This window comes from Mesoplodon densirostris, chromosome 8 (genome assembly GCF_025265405.1).
Source record: "Mesoplodon densirostris isolate mMesDen1 chromosome 8, mMesDen1 primary haplotype, whole genome shotgun sequence".
NCBI lineage: Eukaryota > Metazoa > Chordata > Mammalia > Artiodactyla > Ziphiidae > Mesoplodon > Mesoplodon densirostris.
The window spans coordinates 5,709,459-5,736,462 of record NC_082668.1 but is presented as its reverse complement, the minus strand read 5'-3'; the positions used below and the strand labels follow the sequence as shown (position 1 = coordinate 5,736,462).

General features: G+C 52.0%; 1 protein-coding gene across 3 annotated transcripts in view; it reads left to right on the top strand.

Moving 5' to 3' along the window:
* Nucleotides 1–19,397, top strand: part of SH3BP4 (SH3 domain binding protein 4) — a 95,329-nt gene extending 75,932 nt beyond the window's left edge. For 2 of the 3 annotated variants that reach the window (XM_060106571.1, XM_060106572.1), the window contains 3 exons: nucleotides 3,667–6,026; nucleotides 16,140–16,328; nucleotides 17,362–19,397. In XM_060106571.1, the coding sequence (XP_059962554.1) occupies nucleotides 3,667–6,026; nucleotides 16,140–16,328; nucleotides 17,362–17,586 (2,774 nt within the window). In that variant the 3' untranslated portion in view covers nucleotides 17,587–19,397. Of the gene's footprint in view, nucleotides 1–3,666; nucleotides 6,027–10,828; nucleotides 11,568–16,139; nucleotides 16,329–17,361 lie in introns of those variants that run through there. The other variant, XM_060106574.1, reaches the window with a different exon arrangement.
* Nucleotides 19,398–27,004: the final 7,607 nt, after the last annotated feature.

Below are 27,004 nucleotides of genomic sequence, written 5' to 3'. Positions count from 1 at the left end.
GGAGGAGAGAGACCCCCTGACTCCACTCCCGAGGCGCAGGCTGTGGCCCAGGCAGCATTTCAGCCCAGCTGCCCCCCACACATGCCGATGGTAAGATCGGCTTCAAGGTGGGAATCTATTCCAGACAGAATATCTGCTGCAGAATCTTCTGCCCTAATGAATGTTTTTCCTGCATAAGAACCGAGGCAGAGGGTAGGAAATGTATTATTCAGTGAACTGAACCTCCTGACACCCAGGGATATTTTTCTTGTATTAAAATCAAGGTACCTGGGAATCTGGCAACACTCTCCAGAATTCATTAAGATGGAATTCGATACGGATTTTCCTGCATTTGATTGGATGGAAGCCCCAGCCTTGTGTACACCCCAGGTGTCTGTGGCCCTTGTCTGATAGAGGGCCGGTCTTGGAAGGGAGTTCACACCGCGGTCCACTTCCACGGGGGCCCAACAGGAAGGGGCGCCGTCTCCCATCAGACAAGCCTCATCCTTGAGTGAAATATCTATTACTGCTCCTCTCCTAAGGAGAGTGCTTAGAATTTTGAGTAAAACCATTTTTATTCTCCAGTCTGGTAAGAAGACTAAAGTGATCATTTGCACTGATACGTTTTCTCAGGTTATGTACACAGCCTGCCTAACAGCTTTAGTTTTTAATTTAAAAAATATTACTGTAAGGGAATTATTCTGGAGGAACATAACAGGAATATAACTTCTGAGGAATTCTAACAAGATTTTAGTAGCTGGCCAGCTTTCTTTGATTTTCACTTGGTTTTAATTGTTATGTGACATTTTCATTAGATGTGTCAAGGAAACTGGAGCCTGTGACTGGAAAACAAAGTGGGAGGGAAAATCTTATATTATCCCCTGACCCCAGCTGACCCATCTGCCTTCCTCCACCTCCCCTCGAAGCCATTATCTTTGACTTGGCTGTTTTTATTCACTGCCCCCCTTCAGTGTTAAGTGATTGCTCTCTGGTGTGATTTTATAGCAGAAGGGCACAGCCCAGGGGGATTCTAACTTAGCCTTTGGACAACACCTTGTCCCAATAACATGGATATGATGTCTCTGTTGTAAGCTTACAGGATGAGCATTCATTCCACGGATGTTTATTGGGCACCTGCTACGTGACACAGGCCCTGTTCCAAGGACACCACTGCGAGCAAAACATAGACTAACAGAGCTTACACCCTAGAGGGGCAATGGAGCCCTCTCCGACAAAACCAACATAAATATGTATGGTACATTTTATATTGGTTAATGATAAATGCTATGGAGAAAAATTAAATTAGGAGGGGGCCGGAGATGTCTATTTAAACATAACATTTTGTGAGTCTTTACCTTGTACTAAGCATCATTGTGCTAATCACTTCATCACCATCATCTTGCTTAATCCTCACCGGAGCCCATCGAGGGAAGGTGGTTCATCCATCGTGAAGAATGTCGGGCTCTGGAGATCACACCACTGCTAAGGGTGTAGATTCAAATCCCAGGTCTGGTGATCCCAGTACCAGCTTCTCCCCGGCACCCCAGACAGGGTGGTAGGTGACAGCCTTCGAGGCCCAGGTTCATACCCTGCTAATAAGCATATCTCTGTAATTTAGTTAGTGTAAATAAATAGAAACTTCCTACTTTATTGCCTGAGACTTTGCTGAGGACATGCAATTTAATTTTCATTATTTCCTTTTATTTATTTATTTTTATTTATTTTTTTTATTTTTTATTTTTTTTTGCGGTATGCGGGCCTCTCACTGTTGTGGCCTCCCCCGTTGCGGAGCACAGGCTCCGGACGCGCAGGCTCCAGACGCGCAGGCTCCGGACGCGCAGGCTCAGCGGCCATGGCTCACGGGCCCAGCCGCTCCACGGCATATGGGATCCTCCCAGACCGGGGCACGAACCCGTATCCCCTGCATCGGCAGGCGGACTCTCAACCACTTGCGCCACCAGGGAGGCCCTATTTATTTTTAAAGTTTTTTTTTTTTAATGTGGACTTTTTTATTTTTTTAAGTTTTTATTGAATTTGTTACAGTATTGCTTCTGTTTTATGTTTTGGGTTTTGTGTGTGTGTGTGGGATCTTAGCTCCCCAACCAGGGATCAAATGCACAACCCCTGCATTAGAAGGCGAAGTCTTAACCACTGGACCGCCAGGGAAGTCCCCTCACTATTTCCTTTTAAAGGAAAGGGAAACTGGCAGATGATTTTTTTTTGGGGGGTGGAGCCAGTTTGGTAGAATAGGATGTCTGTTGACTTAATCATATATTAGACAAGATGTAGGTATAGTTCCACTAAAAATGTAGTCCTTTCTTTGCTTGTTTACATAAGCAACTAAAAAAAGTTTACTTTCATTTGTTTGTTTCAGGGAGGCAGCAAACTCCATAAAACAAGGGACAGTTGGGATGGGGGGGTTGGAGAGAAATATATGGGCTTATTTCCATCAGAAAGAAGGTTCTTCATCCTCTGAGTATATGTACTTTTGTTATGTATGGGAGGGAGAGAAAACACTGGTTTCTAATTATCTGTTATTTTTCAAAGCACACCCTACTTGTTTAGATGACTTTTTTTTTTTTTTTTTTTTTTTTAGCTGTTCCAATTGCTGTCTACCTTGGTAACATGCAGTTGAACGCCAAGAACCATAAATTAGCTTGAGTCGCTGTTTAAAGTGTTGAGATTTTTCAGATTGCTTAAAGAGTTGTTCAAAAAGAATGTGAATTACGACCAGACCTAAACCTTTGATTTTCAAGGGATAACAGAGAGACCATTTCCATGTTGTTCTGAATGATCCTTTAAAAGAGTTTGAAAGAGGGCTTCCCTGGTGGCGCAGTGGTTGGGAGTCCACCTGCCGATGCAGGGGACACGGGTTCGTGCCGGTCCGGGAAGATCCCACATGCCGCGGAGCAGCTGGGCCCGTGAGCCATGGCCGCTGGGCCTGCGCGTCTGGAGCCTGTGCTCCACAACGGGAGAGGCCACAACAGTGAGAGGCCCGCGTACCGCAAAAAAAAAAAAAAAAAAAAAAAAAAAGAGGTTGAAAGAGACCAACCTCAAAAATCTTATTTCATATAAACAGTTTGATGAAGAATGGGTTCAACTTGGAAACCAGGAAACGGGCCTGATAGTCAAGGGAACCTTCCCCTTGGTTTATGTATTTTATGCTGAAGGCAGGACATGGAATCAGCTCTTAGACACCGAGAGATTCTGTTGCAGGTCTTTTCCAGTCCCTGGTTACATGCAGTGGGTCACTGAACTCAGCATCACTGTGTTTTCTAAGTAAATCACATTCAGCTGCTCTTTCGACCTAGCAGAAGTCCCGGTAAGTTAGTAACAAAAAGAAAAGTTGGGTCAAAATGAGATGTTTAAAACCTGGGACATATTGATAATTCCATTATGCTGATTCATGTTTCTGTGGATGGTGGAGAGACTGTGGCCTTTCCACCTGACTCAGACTGTGCGTTGGAATGTGATGGAATCTGAAGAGACAACGCTTGATTTAGGCTGTCGGCCAGGTGAATCGCCCACCGGATTTTACTTTGGTTTGTTTCTGTTGTTTACTTGCCGGGCTCGTCTCTCCCTGTGGGGGGTGATGGTTTTCCAGACCTCTCTTCTCCCTGGTTTTGACGATGCTCTGCCGGGCCCTGAGGGCCCGCCCTCACCTCCTGTTCTTTGTGTTTTCCGCAGTGCCTTCTCCCAGTGCCTTGCTCGCAGACAATCCCACGCCCTTTGGAAATGCAAAGGAAGTTATCGCAATCAAGGACTACTGCCCAACCAACTTCACCACCCTCAAGTTCTCCAAGGGCGACCACCTCTACGTCCTGGATACGTCAGGCGGGGAGTGGTGGTACGCACACAACACCACGGAGATGGGCTACATCCCTTCCTCTTACGTGCAGCCCTTAAACTACCGGAACTCCACCTTAAGTGACAGCGGGATGATCGACAATCTTCCAGACAGCCCGGACGAAGTAGCCAAGGAGTTAGATTTGCTCGGAGGATGGACAGATGACAGGAGGGAGTCAAGCAAAACCTACAGTAATAATCCTTTCTGGAACGGTGTCCAAACAAACCCATTTCTCAATGGGAATGTGCCAGCGATGCCCAGCGTGGATCTACCGACTCCCCAAAGCACCGTGGACTTGCTCCTCTTCGATACGGGCACATCTTCATTCACCGAGTCCAGCTCAGCGACGACCAACAGTGCCGGCAACATCTTCGACGAGCTGCCGGCCACCAGCCGCCTTCACGCGGAGCCGACGGCCAGGCGGGACAACCCTTTCTTCCGGAGCAAGCGTTCCTACAGCCTCTCGGAACTCTCCGTCCTCCAAGCCAAGTCCGACACTCCCACATCCTCGGGGTTTTTCACGGGCTTGAAATCGCCAGCCCCCGAGCAGTTCCAGAGCCGGGAGGACTTCCGGGCTGCCTGGTTGAGCCACCGGAAGCTGGCCCGGTCTTGCCACGACCTGGACTTGCTGGGCCAAAGTCCCGGCTGGGGCCAGACCCAAGCAGTGGAGACGAACATCGTGTGCAAGCTGGAGAGTTCGGGGGGCGCCGTGCAGCTTCCCGACACCAACATCAGCATCCACGTGCCCGAAGGCCACGTGGCTCCAGGGGAGACGCAGCAGATCTCCATGAAGGCTCTGCTGGACCCCCCGCTGGAGCTCAACAGCGACAGGTGCAGCTGCATCAGCCCGGTGCTGGAGGTGAAGCTGAGCACCTTAGAGGTGAAAACCCACATCGTCTTGGAGATGAAGGTTTCAGCTGAGGTGAAAAGTGACATTTTCAGCAAAAGCACAGTGGGCCTCCAGTGCCTGAGGAGCGACTCAAAGGAGGGGCCCTATGTCCCCATCCCGCACACCTACAGCTATGGGGACACGGTCCAGGTCCAGCTGGACAACCTGGAGCCCTGTATGTACCTGGCCATTGTTGCCCACGGCCCGAACATCCTCTACCCTTCCACGGTCTGGGACTTCATCAATAAAAAAGTCACCGTGGGTCTCTACGGCCCCAAACACATCCACCCATCCTTCAAGACGGTGGTGACCATTTTCGGGCACGATTGTGCCCCCAAGACCCTACTGGTCAGCGAGGTCACCCGCCAGGCCCCTAGCCCGGCCCCAGTGGCACTGCAGCTCTGGGGCAAGCACCAGTTCGTCTTGTCCAGGCCCCAGGATCTCCGAGTCTGCATGTTTTCCAACATGACCAACTACGAGGTCAAAGCCAGCGAGCAGGCCAAGGCCGTGAGAGGCTTCCAGGTGAAGCTGGGCAAGGTGAGCCGCCTCATCTTCTCCATCAGCTGCCACAGCGCCAGCGAGCTCTCCGACTTCACCTTGCGGGTCCAGGTGAAAGACGACCAGGAGGCCATCCTGACCCAGTTTTGCGTCCAGACCCCACAGCCACCCCCGAAAAGTGCCATCAAGCCATCCGGGCAGAGACGGTTCCTCAAGAAGAACGAGGTCGGGAAGATCATCCTGTCCCCGTTCGCTGCCACCACCAAGTACCCGACTTTTCAGGACCGCCCTGTGTCCAGCCTCAAGTTCGGCAAGTTACTCAAGACGGTGGTGCGGCAGAGCAAGAACCACTACCTGCTGGAGTACAAGAAGGGCGACGCCATCGCCCTGCTCAGCGAGGAGAAGATCCGGCTGAAGGGGCAGCTGTGGACCAAGGAGTGGTACATCGGCTACCACCAGGGCAGGGTCGGCCTCGTGCACGCCAAGAACGTGCTGGTGGTGGGCAAGGCGCGGCCCAGCCTCCTCTCCGGGCCCGAGCTGAGCACGTCGGTGCTGCTGGAGCAGATCCTGCGCCCGTGCAAGTTCCTCACCTACATCTACGCCTCCGTCCGCACGCTACTCATGGAGAACATCAGCAGCTGGCGCTCCTTCGCCGACGCCCTGGGCTACGGGAACCTGCCGCTCACCTTCTTCTGCCGGGCCGAGCTGGACAGTGAGCCCGAGCGGGTGGCGTCTGTCCTGGAGAAGCTGAAGGAGGACTGCAACAGCACGGAGAACAAAGACCGGAAATCCTTCCAGAAGGAGCTCATGATGGTGAGTGCCCGGTGGGGCTTGGATTCGTGGTGGATGGGGCTCGGTCCAGCCTCAGCCTTTCCCTTGCACGTGTGGGAACGGGTGTGGTGTCCGGAGTCAGTGGACTGGTGTCTGGGCCCCCGTTCTGCTCCCTGAAGCTCACACACGCCTGGGGATAGGCATTGACGTGGGACCGGTAGGGGCCCCCAGACAACTCGGAGCCACTGCGGCGAGGGTCATTCAGGTCTCTTCCTGCTGAATTTGTGAGCTCCTCTGGAGGTCCGGAATGCATCTCTGCCTGTGTGGTCGGGGACGCAAGGGGGGCCCTGTGTGCCACCCGCCCCTGTTTAGATCTCTTGGGACAAGATCCATCCTTTCATCAGATTCCCAGCAGGATCTGTGACTCGAAAGTTTGATGAACCACCACACCAAAGTCTGACTTTATCTTGTTGTGAATTTTTCTCTCCAGGCCTTACTTGAAGGTTCTCCCCTCTCTCTGTGTCATTTCCTCTTCCTCCTTCTTGCATGTGTTTGAGTTGCGGTGAGGACGGCCTCTGTTTTGCCAGCACAACTGGGAACTTGGACCCTAAGAAGTAAAGATGGGGGAGTCCCACTGCTGGGCACAGCCGGCCCACAAGCCAAATGGGAAGTTGTCTGGACCCGATCAAGGCCTCCAACAGGCTTGTGCTCTGCGCTGGTCATGCCGCCCACAGGTAGTCCACTGTAACTGCCGGTTCGGTTGTGGTGGCCTTGGAGGAGTTACCTGGGAGAAGCCTAATGTCCTCTGGGCATCCTTAGTCAGATCTGTGCCGGACATTCTCTGTCGACTTCTTTCTGTGCTAGAAGCTGACTCGGGTCTCTTCCTGGTCCTCATGATGTGGACACGCCCCTGGTTTTTGTTCCCACGGGAAACCCCCGGGCCTCGGTCACAGGCTTTTCTCTCGTGTTCCGCTGACCCCACAGTCCTTTTCGCCTCCTCTTCTCTGTGAGGTGTGACTCCCAGCGCCCCTGAATTTCTGCTGCTTCAACTCCCCTGCTTCCCCCCACCACTTGCCATCCTGAGCGAATGCCTGTTGGAACGGATGGGCCAGGCGTGTCTGCGTGAGTGAGGATGCACGCGTGGACGGAGGTGTACAGCTGAGGGTCATCATTGCATGCACGTCCTGGGCTGCCCCGTGGGGCTGGGGGGACAGAAGGGATACGGTCCACGGTGGCATGGCCCCTGCTGCAGGGAGTATGCATTGCAGTCCGGTAAGGGATCGGGGCATGAAGAAAGACCCCTTGTTGGTGGCCCCAAGATACTAGAAAGTGCCAGGTGCGTGGAGCAAGGTGAGAACCTGACATTGCCTGGAGGAGGGAGACTGGAATTGGAGGTGGCATCCAGGGGGTCGTTGGGGGCATCCATCCCTGATGGGTCGCCGATGGCAGCTTCAGTTGGGTGGGGGAGGAGGAAGCCAGCTGCCATGGCAACGGGGAGAGGTGAGGCGGGGGTGGGGATGGGCATCAGAGGAAGCTCTCCCTGCGCTGGATGGGGCTCCTGCACAGCTGGGACCCAGGACCCTCCCTTCAGGGGCTCGCCTCGCCGGCCCACCTGTGAGATCAATTCCCGGAGCTTGCTTCCAGCCCGAGCTGCCCGGTGCCCTCGTGGATGGGCCTCACACAGGGGGCCGGGGTGAGCGTCCAACTGGGATCCTCCGTCGGTGGTGGAATGATGTGCATTCATGGAACATAAGGGGTATTGACCGTTCCTTCTTCACAACTAGAAAATGCTCACCTGGAACCGGCAGAGGTGCAGGATGCATCAACCTGAGCGGCCTCGTCCCGCCCTGGACAGGCGTGGCTCTCACATCCATTTCCTCCTCATTTCTTTTCATCTTTTTTTATTCAACTTGGAGAACTTTCTCTGAGAGCAGGTTTTTCAGGTGGCTTCCTTGGGTTAGTGTGTGTGAGGACGGGGGTCTGAGTGCGTCCAAGACCCTCTCCCTGCCCCCCCCGCCCCCGCCAGGCCCACAGCCACCAGCACTCCCAGAGAGGAGGAAATGAACCTTGACCTTGGCAGGAACATGGCCCTGAGACAGGTTAGATTTGCGGTACAGAAGTGAAACTGGTTTTGCAGCATTTCCCCCGCTCCTCTCCTATCTCTTCATCTTGTGGGCTGGCAGATTTGAATGGTTGGCCAGACTTCTAGAAACCACAGGCTGATTTATCCCAGCATGTCTCAGGAGTCACTGGAAACCAGGTGTTTTATTTCCAGGGACGTAACAAACCAGTGAGCAGTCAGGCTTCCTGGGGCCTCAGCCACTGATCTAACCCGCCCCCACTCCAGCCCAGTCGCAGCACAAACCACTGAGCAGTCAGGCTTCCTGTGGCCTGAGCTACTGATCTAACCCGCCCCCACTCCAGCCCTGTTGCAGCACAAACCACTGAGCACTCAGGCTTCCTGGTGCCTCAGCCACTGATCTAACCTGCCACCGCTCCAGCCCTGTTGCAGCCAGACCACCTCTTCCCCACCTCTCTCATTTTGAAGGTAGTTTTCTGCTTAGTATGGCTCCTTGGTTTGGAAGCAGTGATTGAACGAATTAGAAGTGGTGAAGGTTTTGGATGGTAAATTTGCGGGGAGATGGGAAGGAAAAAAGAATCAAGAACTGAGTTGTCCATCCCTCCACTGCCCTCAGCATGAGGTCCAGCCCCTTCCTGTTCCCCACAGGCCCTGTAAGACCCAGCCCCGCCTAACACAGCCCGGGGGCCCCTACCTGCCCCTGCACACCGGCCACTCTGACCTTTTCTCTGTATCTTGGACACACCCAGCTGCCCTGCCCCAGGCCTTTGCACATGCTGTTCCCTCTGCCTGGAATTCTCTTCCCCCAGTTTCACGTCGTGGCTTTTTATCGTCCTTCAGATTCCAGCTCAAATGTCCTCTTGTCAGACCTTTCCTGCAACCCTGGATAAAGCAACCTTGTGTCTCTGGGTCACTGACCCTCTGTGTTGTTGGATCATTGTCTTCACAGTGCTTTCTCGAATCTGAAATGGTCTTGTTTACTTGTATTCATGGTTCTTGTCATTACCCTAACTGGATACGAACTCCACGAGGGAAGGGACGCTGGCACATAGGAAACAACCAGATAGTTGATGAGTGAATGAATGAGTGAATGAATGAATGGATGCAGGCTAAGAATCTGATCTGGACGCAGTCTCGTGAGGTCAGATGTGTTTCTGTTCTCTGGTTCTGTCCCCACTTCCTATTGTTTTAGCGCATATTTTCAATCTCAGAGCTGGTCCAGAGGCATCTTATGTAACTGTATGACCTCCTGCTGTGCCTCTGCTGCCCTTGCTCACCCGCATGGTGTGACCACCGTGGAAAATGCCCCTCTGTGCCCGGTCCGCCCAGCTCTCCAGTAGAAGCCATGCATGTCTGTGACAGAGGATGGCCATCCAACACCGAGGATGCCCCTCCCCCGACTATAGTGAAAATGGGGGGAGGCATGATGCTGGGCTCACCCCAAAGAGAGTGGCCAGAGTGGACAGAGCTCCCAGAGCCCCCGGGCATTAGAGGTCATTGAATGAACCCCTGGAGATCTCTTAGCTGGGGGGACTTGTGGGTTGGAATGGGCACCACCTATCTGAAGAGCTTTTGAAGTCAGATTCTGTTGTCAAAAACAGGCCAGCGAGAACGGGTGGCGGGTATATGGCTGCAGCTTCTAACAGAGCTCAGAAGAGCCATCACGGCCAGCCAGGGGCAGGTGTTTGCGCTCCATACTCGTTCAACATTTCTTGGGTGCCTCCTGTGTGCTTAGTGGGGATGCTGGGTGCCGGGCCTTCCCCGGAGGGAGATGCCGAGTGAACAACCACAGGAGTGCAAGACAGACTCATAATGGGCCCCGAAGAAAAGATCCCCTTGGCATGGGTGGACCAGGGAAAGGCAAACATCCCCCCTGACTCAGGGAGGGATGTGCAGAATCCCATCCAACAGGGAGGGGCTGTCGGGTTGAAAGTACAGTATGGGCAAGGGCCAAGGGTGCAGAGGAATGGGATGGGGTCGAACCAGAGGCTGGGAGAGGCCGGAGGCTGGGTTGAATCAAGATGATGGTACATGGCGGGATGGGAGGGAAGCACGCAGCCACCTGGGCTGGATAATGCTTGTGCTTTATTCTGTGGGCATTGGGGAGGGGGCTGTTAAGTGTTTTAGGGGACGTGAAGGGGAGCCAGGTGGATCCAGGTGTGTCCTGCTCCTTGGGGATCCAGGTGTGTCCTTCTCCTTGGGGATCCAGGTGTGTCCCTGCTCCTTGGGGATCCAGGTGTGTTACTCTTTGCTGCCTTCTAGTCTCAAGAGCCACTCAGGTGACAGCCAGTCTCCCCCTCCCCCCCCTCACCCTCTGAGTATCATTCTTTCAGAATACCAGGACACCTGGCAGTGGAGGATCTAATTTTCACACACATCCCTGGATTCTTCTTTTGTTAAGGCAGTGAGTGGGCGGGTCATTTTTAGCAGAGGTCAGAGATGAAAATTACAGGTCAAACAGAAGTGCTATGAGGCGGGGAGCCCCTCACACACTTGTGCCTGGATCCCTTGGCTTTTACCCACATCTGCCTTCAGACCTGGCCGACCTTAGCAGGAGGGCGCCCTGTGCAGTAGCCCTGGGTGTTTTTCCATCCTGCCCTGGCAGGTGGGGATTGGATGGCCGATGGCCCTGGGTCTGGGTTGCAGCGTGGCCAAGAGGGGCAGTTCCCAGGCCACGTGCACATCAGTGCTGACCGTCAGAGCCTCTGGGGTCCTGGCGTCTGCCCCGCTGCCGTGGCTCACCCCAGGTTTTGCTTTTTTCCAGAATGAAGATCATCCTCATTGACTTCTCTATTTGTCAAAACAGCAGATACTGCTTTTTGCTTTGCTGTTTGCCAGTCCTGAGGAGCAGCAGCAGAAGGCCCCCAGCCCGTCTCCCAGAGGCGGCCTGTGTTAGTGGTCTACAGTGTAGACACTGCGGATGTTCCTCAGTCCCCTGAGTTTGCCCTGCGCTGTCCATATTCTGCATTCTGTACACGCCTGGAGAGCACGTACAGACGGCTGCTCTGTGTCTGCGTGGAGCCTGCGGGCCCCCCAGCTGGGCAGGTGCCCTGGTCCTCGGTCTCCGGTAGGGCAGTGGTGCCTGGTCTCACCATTACCAACGCTGCTCTGAGCCAGGTCCCGGCCCCGTGGCTCTGCACGCTTGTCCCTGTTCGTTCCGTGACAACATTCTGCGAGCTGTAGGAGCCCTCCAGAGACAGGAGGAGCCAGCGTTGGCGCGTGGCAGTGGGTGTCACTTCGGAGCATGCGAGGCCTGAGAATGACAGGGAATGCCTTAACAGCCCTGCTGGTGTCAAGAGCTATCACTGCAGTGACCAGACTGAATAGCCCTGCTGGTGTGTATACACTCTCCTCACCTCTCTGAGACTTGGGTTTCGATGTCGGTGTTTTTTTTGTTTCATGAAGGCAAGAAATGACAGAGTATGTTCCTCTGTTTCTAGGGCATTAATGTTGCTTCTGATACAGTTTGTGGGTTTGGGGAAGGGTTTTCTGAGTGAGGTCGAAAGCCCAAGCAGAAGACACTGCTCTGTGTTTGTACCGGGACTTGATGACAGCACTCAGCACTGAGTAGAGAGAAGGATTTGCCTCGTGCTGTAGAACTGTGTGGATTTGGGTGATGGCCATCTCGTGTGTGTGTGTGTGTGTGTGTGTGTGTGTGTGTGTGTGTGTGTGTGTGTGTGTGTGTGTGTGTGTGTGTGTGTGTGGAGGGTGGCAGACAGAACCCTGAGGAACCCAGCTCTCTGAGAACTGTAAGTATTTTCGTTCAGCAACACGCTTTCAGTGTAAGAGATTATTCCCAACTTTGGGGATTACGAGAGGCACAGTGTCTGTCCTCCTGGCCGGCCGGGAGGGAGAGAGGGAGGGAGGGACGGAAGGAAGGAAGGAAGGAAGGAAGGAAGGAAGGAAGGAAGGAAGGATGCTCTGGGCTCTTGGAGAAGTTTCTCTGAAAAAGGGAAAGTTACTGTAGGAGATAAGTCAAGGTGGATGGTTGCTTTAGGAGTGAGGTGCGGGGTGAAATCAACACCGAGAACCTTGAAAACTGATGAAAATAAGGGGGGATGTTGAGATTGGGGAGAGCTAGGGCTAGTGAGGATGGCGTGGAGGGATTTTCTGAATCAGGAGCAAAATCTCTTTATCCCCCAGAAGAGGACACAGTTAACTCCCTGATGTGCACTTAGGGAGGTTCCTGGGGGCTTCCTGCCAGGTGGTCCCACAGCCCAAGGCTGCTAATACAGGGAGGAGCAGGGTTGCCATGGGGACTGCCCTTCTGGTGTTCCAGCATCTCAGGAATGGGAGCACGACTGGGGTGAAGTGAACGTACAGCAGAGTGATGTCTTGTTGTATTTTCATAATACTGTCTCTTCAAACAGGGATTGACACACTGGCCCGCGGGCCACCTGCTTTTGTAAATGAAATTTTACTGGAACGCAGCCCTGCCCACTCGTTCAAGTGTTGTCGTGCTGTTCGCACGCCCCACTGGCAGAGTCGAGTGGCTGAGGCAGAGACGCCACGCCCGCAAAGCCAAAAATAGGTCCTGTCTTGCCCTTGGGACAGACTTGGCCACTCTGACTTAAGTCATGGGTCACTCCAGCTCGTGAGAGTCCAGCTGGAACCAGCCTTGTGCTTTATTTCTGGTATCACCTGTGTATACTGGTGTGTGTGCAGAAATTAAAGAGGATGCTACAGGGAAAAGGTTCCAGCACCATATCCCTGCCACTGAGAAATGTTCTATTGCTGAGACTTGGTGGGCACCCAAAATGTGCCATTCAGAAAAAAAAAAATGCATGAGCTACTACCCCTTGGCGGTGGTGTGGGCAGCGCTGTGCCCCAGCTGTGACCGCTCGAGGCCAGAGAGAGGGTTTGAGTTTCTCAGGACCTTTGTGCCTGCACCCAGTGTCCTGGGAGAGAGCAGCTTTGATCGCCTCCGCCAGGGATACCCGAATCAGAAGCAGGTGACTCTGAAGTGTTCTGTTACCTGGAAAACAAGGCCACCTGCGGAGCATGCTAACTGAGCACACAGACACTGCTGGGACACTGAGGAAGCCTGGGTGGGACCATTGTCACGGGAGGTTGGCCAGACGCCTTCTCAGGACACCAGGCGTGGCTGGAGGGCACCCTGCCTCTCCTGTGTGTCTGGGCTCAAACCACACCACGCCAAAAGAATTTTTTTTTCCTTTTTTTTCCCCCCTTTTTGCGGTACGCAGGCCTCTCACTGCTGTGGCCTCTCCCGTTGCGGAGCACAGGCTCCGGACGCGCAGGCTCAGCGGCCATGGCTCACGGGCCCAGCCGCTCCGCGGCACGTGGCATCTTCCCGGACCGGGGCACGAACCCGTGTCCCCTGCATCGGCAGGCAGACTCTAAACCACTGTGTCACCAGGGAAGCCCAACTTTTTTTTTTTTTAATTTATTTTATTTTATTTAAGTAGAGTTGAATTACATTGTTGTGTTAATTTCTGCTGTACAGCAAAAGGGCTCGGTTATGCATTTATATACATTGTTTTTCATATTCTTTTCTATTATGGTTTATCACAGGATATTGAATATAGTTCCCTGTGCTATAAGTAGGACCTTGTTGTTGTTTTTTATTCAAGCAAAAGAATTTAAATCCAGAATTCTACCAATTTATCACACGTCTCCCCCGTACCATAAACACATCCCTGTATACTCTTCACATCTTCTGCAGCACAAATCTAGTAAACATTTAAGTTTTTTCAAACAATTTCACTTGAAGATACCAAAGTTCAGAGACCATTTTCTGAAATCTGTAAATCGTTGAGATGAAGCCTCGTGCTCAGTTCCTGATGTCACGTGGTGCCCACGCAGTTGGAAAGGCCATTGGCCTGAGCACCGGGAAATCTGGACCTGCCTCCACTTCTGTGCCCTCGAGCTGTGGGACCCTGGACAAGCCCCCCAGCATCTACGGGGTCTATAAAACAGACACCGTGCAACCCACACGGTGGGTAACAGCTGGGGACAGGCTGCCTGGAGGCCAGACCGGCTCCGACACTCACCAGATATGGGAGCCCCTCCCTTTCCCTCCGATTTTACCTGCAAATTGGGGTGAGCTTGGCTTCCCTTCATGGGGGTTCTGAGAGGTAGATGCACCCTGCACCCGGCTCGCTGGAAATACTCAGTGAAGGTAGTTTATTTAAAATCAAAAATAAAAATCAGAAAAGAACCACGTGGTCCTCAAGCTCCCTTCTGCCTTCCCACCTTTATAGCCCCCTCGGACCCAGGACAGCCTCAGATTGATCTTATGTTTTAAAGGCAAAGATTGAGATGCTGGGGCATCAGCCTCTGCATTCAGAGACTCCCCCAAAAGTCACCATTTCTTCATTTGTTAAGTTCCCCCCAAATAAACATAAAACGTAGGTGAGAATACTTAAAAATAGCTGTGTTCTTTCAAGTAGCAGCCCTGCAGATTGATCCTGCACAGATGCCAGGCCGCCTGCGTCTTCATGAAATGTTTGAAGGGAGCATGTGAGCGGGTGTTTGGCTCAGCTGGGGAGGGGCTGGCTGGTTGGTCAGTTGCTGTTTTTAACACTTTCTCTTCGGAGCCTTGAAGTGACGTCAGGTGCTTGGACAGAGCGTAGAGGGACAGAAAGAAGGCCGGGCCTGGTGACTGGTAGCAGCATCTCTTTGGTTGCATCCTCGACGTCCGGGGACCCAAGGGGGTCTCAGACCCCGTCGCTTCTGCAGGTGTCAGGCTGTAGTCCGAGGATGTGCTGGACAGCAGAGGCTCCACAGATGAGAGCCTGGTCCTCACCACGCCTTCTCCCCCTACCTGGGGCTCCATCCTGGACACCCAAAGCTGCACATTCACTGTACTGGCTCTCACCGGACCCGCAGCCCAACACCCAGCAGCCGTCCGTGTAGCTCGTAGCTTGGGGTGATGCGTGTGGACAGGAGGGCTGCGGGTTTGCCCTACTGGTGTGGCTTTTTTGCCTTGAGCCAGAAACGCTCATGTGACACAGCCTCCAGCCTGGGGCCGCACAGAACCCACAGGACGTGGGGCCCTGTGTTGGAAGCCCGCCTGACTGACCAGCCCCTTTCCTGGATGGGGGATCGAGTCCAAGGTGGCCCTGTGCTGTTCGGGCCGAGCCGGGACTTGGGCAAGGCTCTGCCCATTGCCTCCTTCCCGGCTGACGGGCGTTTGTTTCCCTCCTGAGCCCCTGTCCCTCCATAGTTAGTGATCCCCATCCTAGAGACACTAGACGGCTCTCGCAACTTTGTCAAGGGAACAGTCCCATCAATTCTGGAGACTTCCTTGATGGTCCTGTTAGCCTCCCCTCCACGCGAGGCCTTCGTGTGTCTCCAGAACCCGAGAGGCCTGGATCTGAGCCCTCACCTGCACCTCTTTTGCCCGTTAGGGCTCCCCACCTGCTGACATCAGCTTGTCCTGCTCTGAGCCCCAGACCATGCCGAGCTGGCTGTCTGGGCAAAGGGCATCACCTCTCCAGGTGCCCCAGTCGGGGAGGGAACAGATGAACAGCTGTCATCCCACGCATCCTGCCTGTCAGCGTCCTGGGGCTGCCACAACAAAGTACCGCAAGCTGGGAGGCTCCGAGCCACAGAGGTTTATCCTGTGACAGGTCTGGAGGTGTCAGCAGCACTGGCTCCTCCTGGAGGCTCTGAGGGGGTCTGGCCTGTGCCCCTCTCCCAGCTCCTGGTGGCTCCAGTGACGTGGCTGCATCACCCCGTGTCTGCCTCCATCTTTACGTGGTCTTCTTCTCTCTGTCTCTGCATGTCTGTTTCTCTCTTTATGAGGACACCAGTCATTGGATGAGGGACCCACCCTCGTCCAGTGGGGCCTCAGGTTAGCTAATTACATCTGCAAAGATCCCTACTTTGACATTCGGTCACGTTGGGAGTTTCCAGGAGGACGAGAATTTGTGGGCGGGGGACCCAGTACCTCCCACAGATCGTGGTTTTTCCTGCACCTGGGAGTCCCGGCAGTGCCAGCGCTCAGGCCTGGCAGCGGTGAGGGTACCGGCTCGTGGTCTGTGCGGTGCAGGCCTCCCGTGAAACCAGAGCCTGCCCTGTGTCCCGCCTCACGCCTGCTCCCTCCTCCTTAGGCCTTACTGAAGATGGACTGCCAGGGCCTGGTGGTCAGACTCATCCAGGACTTCGTGCTTCTGACCACAGCGGTCGAGGTGGCCCAGCGCTGGAGGGAGCTGGCCGAGAAGCTCGCCAAGGTGTCCAAGCAGCAGATGGACGCATACGAGTCTCCTCACCGGGACAGGAATGGCGTGGTGGACAGCGAGGTGAGTGGGGCTGCCCTCCCCTCCACCTGTAAAATGCAGTGATGATGATGTCTACTGTAGAGCGTTGTTACGAGGACCACGTAGGTAAAACGTGAAGGCAAGTGCTTGGCACGTAGCAGGCTCTCGCCGAGCGGGAGCAAGTCTCATCCTTCTCGCGATCCTTAGTTTTGTGAGCCCGGGCCCTGGCGGCGGCAAGGCCACTCTCCCATCAAGTGGGACGTTGGAACAGCATCCTCGCAACTGCCCCATCCGTCCCTGATCCTGATCTTAAATTACCTTCCACCCGATGATGCTTGACGGAGCCCTTTGTGATCAGTTCTGGTTGGGGCTCTGCCCTGCACGGTGTGAAATGCATACCTGGTATGTTGTCAGCTTTGGCCAAGGCTGGTTGGGTTCCTGCTCAGGGAGTCTTTGTTTTCTCACTTGTCTTGTGGTGGTCACTTTAAGTTTCTGGAAAGACAGTCAGGCTTGCAAGACCTCGGAAGCCGAAGTCCCAAGAATAAGGGCATCCTTTATGGATGTGATGAGTTTCTAAATAAATGGAAAGTGCTACGGGAGGTTGGAAGGAAAGAGGAATCCTTTCTCTTTGTTCGGTCGCTACTTGGTACTGTACACCTGCTCTCACACAAGGTGTGTTCCTCCTTCTGTAATGTGCTGGCCCAGGACGGAGGCGGCTTCTTTGGGTTCATTTCACTCTTTAAAAAGTAGCATCAGTGGGGCTTCCCTGGTGGCGCAGTGGTTGAGAGTCCACCTGCCGATGCAAGAGACACGGGTTCGTGCCTCAGTCTGGGAAGATCCCACATGCCACGGAGCGGCTGGGCCCGTGAGCCATGGCCACTGAGCCTGCGCGTCCGGAGCCTGTGCTCCGCAACGTGAGAGGTCACAACAGTGAGAGCCCCATGTACAGCAAAAAAAAAAAGTAGCATCAGTGATGAACAGAGATGCTGGTACTAGGAGAGGTTCTAGGACCCAGTCTCTCAGTGTCCCCTAATCCTTTCTCTCTCTTTTGGTTTTGGACAACTCCACTACCCAGGCCATGTGGAAGCCCGCGTACGACTTTCTACTCACCTGGAGCCACCAGATCGGGGACAGCTACCGGGATGTCATCCAGGAGCTGCACACCGGCCTGGATAAGATGAAAAACCCCATCACCAAGCGCTGGAAACACCTCACAGGGACCCTGATCATGGTCAACTCCCTGGACATCCTGCGAGCGGCTGCTTTCAGTCCCGTGGATCACGACGACTTTGTGATTTGAACGGGTCTCTGACCTCCTGATGCCCTCCCGGAGGGCTGCTCCGGGGCGTGTGCCCTCTGTCTGCTCCGGATGCCCAGGCGGGCACGTAGAGCTGGGGAGGGAGGGAAGGTCAGCTCAGACAGACCCAGGGTCCCTCCTGGCTGGATCCACACCCAGGACCGAGCACACGCGATGTTCCACCCGCCTCCTCTGTCACGGGGGAGACCTGAAGGGAATTTCTACTGCAGGTTGTTGCCAATCAAATAGCTTTCTATTTGTTAAGTATAAATTTAAATTTAAATAACTTTTTTTTAAAGTATGGGGGCGGGGCGTACGAGAAAGGTGGTATCTAATTTTTTAATGGACCATAAAGGTAAAAAAAAAAAAAGAAAACACTTCATAGGGGCAGATGCTGTTGAGGTTTTTATGTTCTATAAAGACCTTTTTAAATTATGTTACAGATGTATATATGTATTTAAGGGTCATGGGGGCATTTCTGATTGCCAGATTCTCTTTGCATTTCAACACTTAGCACGGAAAGACACTCGTTCAGATGTTGGACCTTTTTGCCTCTGTACTTGTAAAAAAAAAAAAAGAGAAATCAAATAGGAAACGTCGTGTTTCAGTAAATGAGTGTGGTCCGTGCCGATTCTTTCCGAGGCTGTCCTAGTCCTGGGATTCCCTGTGATTTTTATTACCTTCTGTACCTTGGCGTCGTGTTGCAGTAAAGGAATGGCCACAGCACAGGGGAAGCTTTTTTGAGCTTTAGCAGGAAGAGTGAAATCCAACAGGAGCGATTGGGTGCACTTGAGATGAGAAGGCAGCGGGCAGGTGGCATTCTCTACGGCCCCTGCCTGTGCGCCCTTAATCCTGCAAGAGAACTACACCATTTGGAGAGAGGTGGCCCCTGCAGCTCTGAGAGGTCCTGCTTCTCCCCGGGGACAGGGGAGTGCTTGCTGCGGAGCTCGAAGCCTCTCCTCTGGGCACGAAGAAAACATCACCACAAGCACACCCTACGCTGATGTCTAGAGGTGCCTGCTGCCATTTGCCAAATTCTCTATTTCATTCCACTTAAAATGTAACCCCTCTCCCCTCCCAGTGTGCCCATCTCTCCTTGGAAATAAATAGCATAGGGAAATCTCTTTTTTTAAAACAATATGAAGATTTCCTGAGCAGGATGAATATCATCTGAAAATGTTCCCCACATAAAATCTGGGACTTGGCGGACTGTTGCATTGATAACCTTGATGGTTGGAGATCAACTTGCTGGGCTGAATTCTACAATTGCGTTGTGGATGCATCTCGGAAGAGAGTGAGGGACAGGGAGGAAGAAATCCTGGCAGATCAACAGAGCTGATCCCCAGGAAGGGGCCAGGATATGCGCTGTGCTTACATGAGTGATGCTGGGCCATCTGGGGTTCTGGCATCTCATTCTCTAAATCTGCTTTCTGGAAACATGCTGATTACTTAGTATAATCAATGTAAATCCTTTATTGGGCTAAAACATTCTTATATATCTATTGATTCAAATACGGAAGACCCGCTGACTAGAAAACAACAACAATAAAAAAAAAAAAAACACTACATGTTTTATGCTGCAAGAACCAAGATACACAATTCCCCCAAATCATCACATGAACTCACCTGACATACTGGTTCTTCACTCTCCGCCTTCAGTCTTCCCAGAGAGCGTCTCTCACTCTTCCCCAAAGAAGAAACAAAACCAGTCGCACCTTAAATATTGAGATTTTTCCTCAGGGGCTTTAAATAGTTTCCTATGCAACATGTCTTGTAGCACAAATTCAATTCTACGAAAGTTGCAGTAAATTTTCTTTGGATATTTTAACATAAGTGTGTGTGGTTTTTTTTTTCTGTACACACCCAGACTTTTAATAAAACACAAAACCTAGTGTAAGTATCTGTGCATAGAACAGTGGCTCCGTCCCAACCCGGTCTCCCCTAGGTGACAGTGTGACCGTTGGTTTAGTGGGTATCTGTTTTCTTGCTATTGATCTAATTGTTCTTGGAGTATAGGGATCTCAGTCATCAGCTAACTAATGGGAATCAGTGTTGCCTAGAGCACCCAAAGGGTGCAAGTGGGTGGCTTTCCTTTCTCTTGGTCCTGTGTACCTGGAATTGGCCAATCCCAAACCCACAATACACAGCTGAGGGCCGAGCCGTTTCTGAATGCTGGGCATCTTCATCAGGTTACAACAAGCCGGACTCCCATGGGCCCTGCGCTCACCAAGCCCTCCGAACCAAGCCCAGGGAGAGAACAGGATGAGGGTAGGGGGGCAACTGATGGAGACCAGCCCCACCTGCAGGTGGTGGGGAGGAGTGGGGCTAAGGAGAGCCCCCTTGAGAAGTAACTTTAATCCAAGGCCAAAGGCTGAGTAGGCACCCGTGAGCCCGAGGCCAGGCCAGACCTGGGGAACAGGGTGTCTGCAGCATTGAGAGAGAGAGAGTACAGGGACCGCAAAAGGCTCACCCCCTCCCCACCACGGGCCTGGGGCGTGTTGTACAAGCAAGAACCTCAGGGTGCACCTGTACCCTCCGTGCTGCTCAGTTCCAGCCCCGCCAGCCGTATCCTGACACCCATTTTGCAGCTGAGTGACTTGCACGGCTAGTGGCAGAAGTGGAGGCTTTAATCCAGAGCTGTTGTCTCTGGATTAAGCTCCCCCTACCGGGTGGCGTAAAATAACATTTATTTTCTTGAGGTTCTGATGGCCAGAAGTCCAAGATCAAGGCATCGCTTGGCCGTCTGCCCTGTGTCTGCATCCAAACCTCTCCTTTCTTAAGGACCCCGGTCATGGATGAGGGCCCACCTGAATTGAGTGTGACCTCCTCTTAGCTTGATTACTTCTACAAAGACACTCTCCAAATAAGGTCACGTTCACAGGTTGGGGGGATGGGACCTCCGACCCATCTTGAAGGACAGAGTTCAACTCACAGCCCCACCTCCTTCTCCCAGGCCTTTGCATGTGGCTTGCTTGGGGAAAGGTAGGGAAGGAATCCAGCTGGATCTCTCTGGAGGTCTCTGCCCAGGTTAATGCAAAAGTCAGAGGGGCAGAGGAAGGTAAATCTTTAAAAGGGGAAACTACTTCAGATGGAACTGGCTAGGTCACCAAACCTACTTTCTTCTTGAGCAAACAGCTCAAGTGTTTTCCAACTTCCCTGGCAAGTAAGTGTGGCCGAGTGACTCAGCGAGTGGCACGTGACTGTTGGTGATACAGGCACCATCAGGCCGGTCCCAGAGAACCTTCCGGGCACCCCTCCACTGTCCCAATTGAACAGAAGGAATTCCAGGGACCTAAAGGTGAGGAAGAGTCAGGCAGCAAAGCCCAGGTCCCCGAATGACCCCTTTGAAGGCTTTCCTTGCAGCAACCAGAGTTTACCTCCAGGCCCCGGAGGCTGTGGAGTTACGGCGGCCGGCATCGCTTTAATCTCAGGTTCCGTATTCCCAGATTACTGCTGTAAACAGAAAAGCTGGAGGGGTGACGGGTTTGCTCTTAAAAGGGAAACATCCCTCTCACACCTGGATGATGTCAGGTAAAGATGAGGAGAACTTAGTCACGCTAGTTTTCCTTGGCTTGCGCACGTCCAGAATTGGGCACTACTAGTCTGAACATGAACGACTTTTCTACTTTTACTGAATATTCTCTAGGCTACTCCAAGAAGCTTGGTTAAATTTTCCAGTTCTTTTTTTTTTTTTTTTTTTTTTTTTTGTGGTACGCGGGCCTCTCACTGTTGTGGCCTCTCCCATTGCAGAGCACAGGCTCCGGACGCGCAGGCTCAGCGGCCATGGCTCACAGGCCCAGCCGCTCCGCGGCATGTGGGATCCTCCCGGACCGGGGCACGAACCCGTGTCCCCTGCATCGGCAGGCGGACTCTCAACCTTTGCGCCACCAGGGAAGCCCTCCTGTTCTTTATTGATGTTGATTTTGATATTGATAATGGTAATAATTGGCATATAAAGTTATGGTATTTGTAGGTGTTTTTGAGGACCACATATTCAGAAGAAAGACTTCGTTGAAAAAAGCTGTTCTCTGATTTCCCAAAGAAAAGGACAATTTTGCGCATGGTCAATTCCTGCCTCGGTCTTCGCCTGACTGTCGAGCAGTCACATCAAACGGGGCATGCACCAAATCGTTTACTTTGTGGTCACCAAGACCCCACCCCTCAGGTAGTCTCCGGTCACCTGGCCACAGCCGCCAAGCCCAGTTTTCGTCCTGGGACCCTCCCCTCCAGGGGTCTGGTCGGCAGATCCCCGCAGCCCAGAGTTGGTCTTCCAACCATTCCTAGTGCCATACCTGCACTTAATGACCTCTGCCTCATGCCTTTGCTCTCATTCCTTTTTATGGCCAAGCTACTCCAGCACCCTCTCACCTAGTCCACCTGCCCAGGCTCCTCCCCCCTCCGCGGGATACAAAGGAAGATCCAGAGACGCACCTCGTGCCATTGTGCAGTCAGCTCTGGGTTTCCCCACCCCCAATTGCAGAACTCCCTTGACTATCTCCCCTTCTCAGAGCTCCCTGCTTTTGCCTGTGCTCTTCTTGAGGTGAAACACCTGTCCTTCCTTCATCAGCCACACTGAGCTCCTTGGGGCAGTGACCGTGTCTAAACTCGTCTCTGAGTCCCCAGAGCTTTGTGCAATAAATGTGTGTTGCATGAGGGAACTACCCATACCTCTGCCATAAGAATGCATCTCAGAATGTGGATGACTTTGGCTATTGGAGTGGGTAGAATGGGCCTTGTGCTGGGTTTACAACCAGTGTTAAAAATAAGTGAATCTTGTCCAGCAGTGAAGGCATCAAACCCAGCTCATATTTTTAAAAGAATTCAGGGAGTTCCCTGGTGGTCCAGTGGTTAAGACTCCGCGTTCCCAATGCAGGGGGCCCCGGGTTCAATCCCTGGGCAGTCCGCGTGCTTCGACTAAGACCTGGCATGGCCAAATAAATTTTTTTAAAAATAAAAAGAGTTCAAAGGGAAAAGCATGGCAAGGATGGAACTCAATGGAGTGTACACCAACAACAATGACATGCCCTAATGATTCATTTCCTGGCACAAGGGCAACGTATATTTGGACCTTGGTTTTTGCTGTAATAAAATTGAGTTTTACATAGAATAGATTGAAATGATCTCATCCTAAATAGTCAAGTAACCTGAATGTTGGGGCAAAAGGGAATGCCAAGTGCCCAGGCTTTGCTTAGCGCCTGTGCTCTACGAAAGGTTGGTTCTGTTTAACCCCCCGGACCACCTTGGTTTCACAAATGGAAACCCTGAGACTCAGGGAAAGCGAACAGGCCCAGCTGGCCCAGTGGCCAACGCCCAGCTCTGTCCACCCCCAGCCGTGCCACATCAGAAGCAGGAAACGGTGTGAAAGCCATTGCTTGAGAAGCAAATGCCCAAAGCCAGAGCTGGGGCAGTTTCATTGACAACCCGGCTGTGGGTCAGGGTTAGACGGGTGTCTCCACCATGCCCTCACAGATCTCTGGCAGGATGTGTGTGCATGCTGGGCATTACTATTTTGTGACCATTTCCCTAAAATCAGGAGTATTTAAAATATTTGCACTTAGCCAAAGTTTTCCCTTTTGGGTTTGTTTTTGGAATTTTAGCTTTATTGAGGTACAAAGAACATGTAAAACAAGTTTTCCTTTTTTAAGACCCAGTCATTTCCACCCGAGAGCTCATCCTTGGTGGGTTACACAGCAATATGCGTGTGCTTGACGCTGCTGAACTTAGGGAACCACTTAAAAATCAGGAAGATGGGGCTTCCCTGGTGGTGCAGTGGTTGAGAGTCCGCCTGCCGATGCAGGAGACACGGATTCGTGCACCGGTCCGGGAGGATCCCACATGCCGTGGAGCAGCTGGGCCCGTGAGCCATGGCCGCTGAGCCTGTGCTCCGCAACGGGAGAGGCCACAACAGTGAGAGGCCCACGTACTGGAAAAAAAAAAAAAAAAATCAGGAAGATGGTAAATTTATATTCATTTTACCACAGTTTTTTTAATGTGAAAGAAAAAGGTTATAGCTCCCTGCACCCCCAGGGTCTGGTTATGAAAACTAGGGAGTGAGATTCAGGGCTCTTAACTCTTTTTGTGCCATGACCCCCTTGACAGTTTGATGAAGTCTGTAGACACCTCAGAATCACATAAGTGCATCAAGTAATGTGCATTCGTGGCCTGGGATCACAAATGAAATCAATTATTCTTACATACAGTTACCCAAAGATTTTTAAAAATTGCGATGTGCTTCTTTATGCACCAAATAACACTGCCTAGTAGCAGGTCTCGTATCCCCCCGTAAGCTCCACGTAGTGATGAGGGTTTCAATAGCTGCAAAAACATTAATGGGCATAAAAACATCTGAGATTTAGAAGTTGTTTACAAAATCACAGGAATTTCTAATATTATAGAGGTTTGTTGCCTCCATGCATACTTGAAGGAAATGCTAATGTTCAGTTAAAAGTTCATGAAAATAAAGATACAATTTTTTCCCTTATTAAAAAAAAAAAAAAAAAAAAAAAAAGCTCCTCCTAAGGAAAGTGAATCACCAAGATGTGCTATACCTGTTGTTTGAATTGCTCGTATTAACATTTTCTGCTCCAGGTTGGCAAGAATCGTCTTTTTAAAGCTTTGCTTCTCTGAGCCAATAGTGTATGTAACAGGGGAGAAGAAAAACTGGAAGAAATTAGCTGGTTGTGTCTATGACTGTTTAAATATCTCAAGTCATTTTTCTCAACTTTCTATTTCAACTGGTTTGCTTTTTATCGATACAAGAATACCTATATTCATGTTATATGTATATAGTACAATTTTCAAGGCAATTTTCATTTTGGGGACAGCAAAAGAACCACCAAGACTGAGGGAGCAGCGTAGACCTCAGCGGGATGCAGGCAGCTTGGCAGAAGAGCCAGCTGGCTACTCATCGGTATATGTGGTCTGGGCGCCATCATGGGCACGCCGAGGCTCAAGGGCGACCCATCAAGGGAGAAGAGTCAGTTCCTGGGCTTCCAGGAGTTTGTAACCCAGAGCAGGGGCAAATATTCAAAACTCAAGGGAGATGGAGGCAGTGTCATGAGAGTGGACCAAGAAAGAATTCCAGGGAGGGGGGAGCCTGTTGGGTGACGGGGCTTTGAATGAGAGTGTGGTTGTATATTTGGGGGTTCTGAGAAGAAACCCCAAGGTGGAGGGGAAATCCTGAGAAGATTCTGGAAGGGCAGGGGAAGGGGGTTACTAAGAGATGCTGATTGAGTACCTTCTGTTTGCCCGGCACTGTCCCAGGCGCTGGGGGTGTAATCCCTGTGCCCGTGGAGCCCACGCGCTAGTGGGGAAACAGCCGATAAACTAGATCCATGTTCAGTGTGATGGCAGGTGGAGGTTAAGTGCTATGAGGGATTCTGAGAAAACCGTGACCTTAGGGGAAGGAGCGGGTGTAGATCTGGACGGCCTGGAAGGCCTCTGATGAGGCCAGGTTTGGGGACAAGTGAGGGGTTGAGAGGTGCTGGGATTTACGCTGCTCTACGAAGGGTCGTGAGCAGGCTTGATGCCAGGTTAGACCCAGAGGGAAGGGAAGGCTTTGGGGATTGGGGTGAGGAGGTGACAGACTCGGACAGGAGGTGTGGGTCGGATTAGCCAAGGAGAAGCCCGGGGTCCCAAAGCCCCTGCACTGACCTGGATGTCAGGGGCCGGAGGGTGTGGGCGACGGACGGTGGAGATGGACTCGGTGTGGCTTTTGATTGTGCAGCAACAGCGAGGCCAAGAGGGGCCTCTGAGAACACGGCGGGTCAGGACTGGGGGTCCCAGGCGTTGATGAACGGCTTCACTGGGAAGTGGGGAGGGGTTGGTTAAGCATCGTGGTCGGGGAGGGAAGCTGTGGAGGACGTGGCCGTCGGGGGGAGCAGTTCTAGGACTCAGACTCCAAACAGAAGAATGGAAGGCGTCACTGAGATATTTTAGACCAAAAAAGCCAGTGAGAAGCTGCAGCAGACAGTGTGGAAACCTGAGCGGACCTCCTCCTCGGGGCTTCCCCTCCCAACACCCGTGCCATCCCATGGACCTCTAAGGCTTCTGGGCCGCCCCGTCTCATTTCCTCCCCTCTCTCTCCGGGGCTCCACTTTGGTCCTGGCCACCATCACCTCTCGCTGTACCTGCAACTCCAGCCCCGCCCCCTGAGCTCATCCTCCACATGGCCGCCAGCATGGTCCTTGTGAACTAGAAACCCATGCCCGTAACCCCCACCCTTGCGAGCCGACGAAGGGGTGTCTCCCAGACGCTGGCGCACAGGTTCTTGTTGGCCCTGCTAAGCTTCCACCTGTCCCCCCCAAAATGAGAGGAATAAGGACAGTGCACGGAGGGCTTTCATGAAAGCCAGATTTACAGAAAGCAGATAACGCTCCCTGATCCTGAGATTAAGCCTTTTTAGTGCTAACGTGTCCTTTATTTTGGCAACTGATAAAGATAGTAAATTGTCGTAGTTGTTTTAATGCCTTTCTTGGCAAAGTACAATGTTGGCTGATGACAGACACCCGTGTATCCCTCACGACTCGGATCGTTGGACAAATAAGGGAGATACAAGCTGAACTATCTGTTTCCATGGCTCTTTGCTCTTGTGGCAACGCACACTCACACTCAGTACATTCTTGGATGAATGGCTTGTTGAATAAACAACTTCCCAATGACCACTGCTGACCAATTCTCTTGAGAGGATGGAGGCCAAATACCAAGTGCCTGAACAGGTTTGTGTGTAATTGTAATGATGTTTAAAAATCAAACAAATGTCAGTTTTGTGGCAAGTCCATTTTGGATTTTATTCTAGAAAGTTCTATCTCTACTTGTTTTAGTTCACTGGTCTTTCCACTATAACATTACATATGTTCAGCTCAGCTGAAGCTCACACTTTAGGGCAAAAAAAAAAAAAAAAAAAAAAAAGTGTTTGCTTTATTTTTCACACAGCAGCATATTTTTCTACACTCCAAGTACAAAATCAGTTCACACCCAAGGTGTGGATGATCACACCTAGGTGAGAATAGCAGGCGTGGGTACACAAGGCCAACACCTGCAGCTTCAGGTGAGCTGTCCTGGTGTCACAGGCCTCCCTGGACAGTCACCTGAGTAAAGCAGGCAGGGTGGTTGCCTGGCAACTCTAAGGAATCACAGGGCCATCCTTGCCTAGAAGAGAAAGGGTCTGGGGAACTGAGTCACTTTCATTTTTGACCCTGAGCCTGGTTAGAATCAACATCTGCAGAATGAAGGATTTATAGTAAAATCCTCACTGACAAGTCCACTTAATGACATGTGAGATTGAAATGTACAAATGCAACCTCCTGTATGTATACGGAAGTGCTGTATGAAGGTGTATTCTTTGTGCAACTGGGGAATTAATAGGAAAACAATTATGGGTTAAAATAATTTGGAAAATCATATTCCAGTTCTGCAAGTC